This window comes from Buceros rhinoceros, unplaced genomic scaffold (assembly GCF_000710305.1).
Source record: "Buceros rhinoceros silvestris isolate BGI_N320 unplaced genomic scaffold, ASM71030v1 scaffold22773, whole genome shotgun sequence".
NCBI lineage: Eukaryota > Metazoa > Chordata > Aves > Bucerotiformes > Bucerotidae > Buceros > Buceros rhinoceros.
The window spans coordinates 23,117-26,654 of NW_010405696.1; the positions used below are offsets into that span (position 1 = coordinate 23,117).

Here is a 3,538-nt window from a genome sequence, read left to right on the forward strand (position 1 = left end):
TTGGGGGGCGCCGGGAGGGGGCGGCGGCGCCTGCCACAGGCACTCGGAGACACGCTCTCATTTCTTTGCAGGGCACAGGGCTCTTCCAAGCCATTCATGGGGCAGGACTGTCCCTCCAAGTGTATAGTTTCTACTCCTTCCTTCCCTGCTCACTCTACTCACCAGGATGGTCATGTTGAAGTCTCCAGCCATTTCCAGGGCAAAGAAGAGGCTGCTGTAGAAGTGCTCAGAGAAAGCCAGGATGATGTGGGAAGGGCTGGAGCTCGCTGGCTCGGGCATGCTGAACGGCGTGGGGCTGACTGGCAGGGGGATCCCCATCCCCACCACCTGGAAAGTTGTCTGCAGGAGCACAGGTAAGAAAAAAAAGAGTTTGAGGTGCCTCAGCACACGTAGCACCGGGAGGAAGTGGCAATCCCAAAGCCTGGAGCTGGGCTGAGTGCTGGAAAGTGAGGACTTACCTGCAAGGATATGGTGATTCCCTGCTCAGAGAACATGGGTGCAGCCAGGGGCAGGTACTGGACCTGGCAGCTCGGTGTGACAGGGAACTGAGCTGCAAAGTGAGCACAGGGACGCTCAGAAAGAGCAGGGGAGCAGGGGTGGCAGGTTGGGCTGGGAAGCATTTGGGTTTCCCATGTGAAGAGACGGGGAAAGAGAGCTGGGAGGAGGGAGCAGGTCCCTGGGGAGGTGATGGCAGTGAAGCTGCTGCTGCTGCTGGGCATCTCGTGACCTGCTCCAAGATGAGCCCCGAAGCCCTTAGTCTGAAACAAGACGGAAAGCCAAATGCTCACTTGTCAGAGACACCAGCCGCTCGTTCGGTGAAAGCAGCAGCTTGGAGACCTCCAGGCAGATCTATGGAAGAAAGAACAGGAGAGGCAGTAGGTGAGCATGAGGGTCTGCTGGCATCGGGTGTCCCCTGGTCGCTGATGTGGGTGCCCTCATCATCTGGCTGTGTGGCAGCCAGTAGATGGAGCACAGCAGCATTCGGTGACCTTGGGGCTGCTGCTCCTTACCCCATGTGCAGGACTGTGGGGGAAACCCGGTGAACAACCAGGTTGACTTTAAGTGCTCTAGTTCTCACAGAACTGTACAACCTTGTCTTCTCCTGTCCCACCTATACAAACTTTCTCTTACCTTATCGACGTTAATCTCCTTGTCCACTTCTGAACTAGAGGACTTGCTGGATGAAAACAAGGGAACAGATGGCGTTAGGCAAGAACCAGCTCAGCCAAGGATGAGTGACTTTTATCTGACCGAAGAGGCATCCAGAGCCAGGATTACCATTAGTTCCTATCATCTATTAAGCTGCAATCAGAATCCTAAAGCACTGAATTGCTGTTGGACTTGCACTGAAAATGTTCCTGCTGTACTACTTAAAAAGAGTCCTTGGGAGAGGAGGAAACGCTCTTTAAGTGGGGGAAAGAACCCTGCAAGCAGAATGAAGCTCCTCCGTGAAGAGAAGGCTCGTGCTAACCTGTGTAAGCTTGAGGGCAGCGAGCAGATCCCAGTCACACCACCCTCCTGCCTAGAAATGCTTCTGCCTCTGGCTCTTTTGCCCTGTTACCCAGATGCCACAACAAGGGAGACTGCAGGGTTGACCTTTCGATCTCCTTGGTGCTCTGCACCTCCTCCAAGGCGGGTTTGCAGGCAGAGGTCACCAGCTCTAGGTTCCCTTCAGGGCTCATTTCCACGTGGAGGTCCGCCAGGATGGCCAGTCTCATCGCCTTGGTGGTTGAGCTGTGCCAGAGGAGGAGAGGCAGAGGCTGGAGCGTGGGGGCTGCTTCCGGTCCCACTCGCCCCGGCTCCCCCAGTCCCGCAGGCAGGTGCTGGATGTGGCCCCATGACACTGTCCGGGAGCCCTGGCACTCACGGGGCAGTGGTGACACCGAGGTCCACGTCGATGTTCAGCCGCAGCCCAGAGTGGGGGATGAGTGACAGGGTCAGCTTGGAGACTTTGACGGAGTTAATTTGTTTCCTGGTGGAGCAGAAATGAAGGTGTCAGGAGACCAGCACAGATGAGCAGCCCCTGGTGCCCTCGCAGTGGGCGAACCCCACTAAGATCTGCACAGATAGAGCAGTGCCCCAAGGGTGGCTCCAGGGCTGCTGCCCTCAGAGCCCAGCAGAGGAGCCAGGAGCTCGTTTCTAACCGCTCTGGCAAACAGCCGTGTTGGTCTCCAGGATGATTTTTGCCCTCGCTGACAAAATCACTTTTGTGAGGATACTCAGAGTGCTCCAGAAAACACCAGCGTGAACCAGTGGTACGGTAGCAAAGCCTGGGCACAGCAGAGCCATGGACTCACCTGCTGGGCTTTGGGGAGCTGAGGAACAGGTCTGAGTCTGTTTGAGCCGTCAGCTCCTGCGTGAGGATGGTCTCTGCATGTGGCTTTGAAACCTCAGCAACTGCAGAACAGGGCAGGTGTTTTATGAGACCCTCTGGAGCCTGTGGTCAGACTGATGTCTGTCCATCCCTTACTAACCCCCCAGTTATAGCGATGGGAAGGGGATGGTGGAGGTGAGCTGAGGAATGGCGTAGGTTTCTGGTGACAGTGTTCGGTGTCTCATTGCTGGGGCTGGCAGATGACACTGCCTCCCCTCCCTGCTGTGGTGTGAGGGGTACAGGATCCATACTTACAGTAGCTCAGTCCTGATGGGGTGAGGATGCCCCCGCAGTCAGGCGACCTGGCAGGGTGAGCGGGGACCAGGAGGCTCAGGAGGATGCTCAGGGTGCAGAGCTTCACCATGCCAGTGCCTGGAGGAGGAAGAGGACACCCACAGCAGCCCGGTCAGAGCGGTGTGGCCCTGGTCCAGCTGCAATGGCGTGGAGCCAGGAGTCCACTCCCAGGTCAGGTTTGTGGTCCCGAGCTTGTCAGCGTTCGTGCAGTATCAGCACACAGATCCTGGGCGGTGCCCGGGGGTTTAAAAGCCCTGGCAGAAGGCTCAGCCCCGCAGCCCCCTGTGAGCCTGTCCGCCCTGTACCCAGGGACAGCAAAGGAACGACCAGCAAGAGGTGTAGCAAGCTGTTGGGTTTGCAGATGTGTCTTTACCTTTCCCGGCCAGTCTTCCCATCCTTCTGCCACAGCCCGTCTCTTGCCGTGGCCACCCCAAGGAATTCTGCTGCCTTTATACACCCTTGCAAGGGCAGGAGTTGGCAAGGAGGGCTGGGAGCCAGGACGTGGGGTAGACACTTTGTTTTATAGACCATTTTATTGTTTCCCCGTACACTTGATGACATTGGCCGTTGACCTAGTAAGGTGAAATATTGAGCAGCAGGTGCTGGGGCAGCTTGTCTCCATTGTGGTGTGACTGAGGAGCACAAAGAAAGGTCTCTGGGTGGAGGGTGCCAAGAAATCAAACACGGTTAGAAAGGGAACGTCGGTTCCTTTGCTCCGTGGCTATGCTTTCTTCCACAGGGGCAGCCGCCACCATGGCTACGTCAGCAAGAAGCTGCTGTGGTCTGTGTCCTGGGTGGGCAGCTCAGACCAGAAGGGATGAGATCTGCCCGTGCCATGCTGAAGGAGGTCTCAGTAATTCGAGGGTGGCC

General features: G+C 56.9%; 1 protein-coding gene across 1 annotated transcript in view; it reads right to left on the reverse strand.

Moving 5' to 3' along the window:
* LOC104491419 (protein TENP-like) overlaps nt 1–2,738 on the reverse strand; it is a 5,240-nt gene extending 2,502 nt beyond the window's left edge. The window contains exons 1-8 of the mRNA XM_010133844.1: nt 2,630–2,738; nt 2,298–2,397; nt 1,868–1,972; nt 1,597–1,734; nt 1,132–1,177; nt 789–849; nt 459–550; nt 163–339 (exon numbers count right to left, since the gene is read on the reverse strand). Coding sequence (XP_010132146.1) covers nt 163–339; nt 459–550; nt 789–849; nt 1,132–1,177; nt 1,597–1,734; nt 1,868–1,972; nt 2,298–2,397; nt 2,630–2,738 — 828 coding nt within the window. The remainder of the gene's footprint in view (nt 1–162; nt 340–458; nt 551–788; nt 850–1,131; nt 1,178–1,596; nt 1,735–1,867; nt 1,973–2,297; nt 2,398–2,629) is intronic.
* Nucleotides 2,739–3,538: the final 800 nt, after the last annotated feature.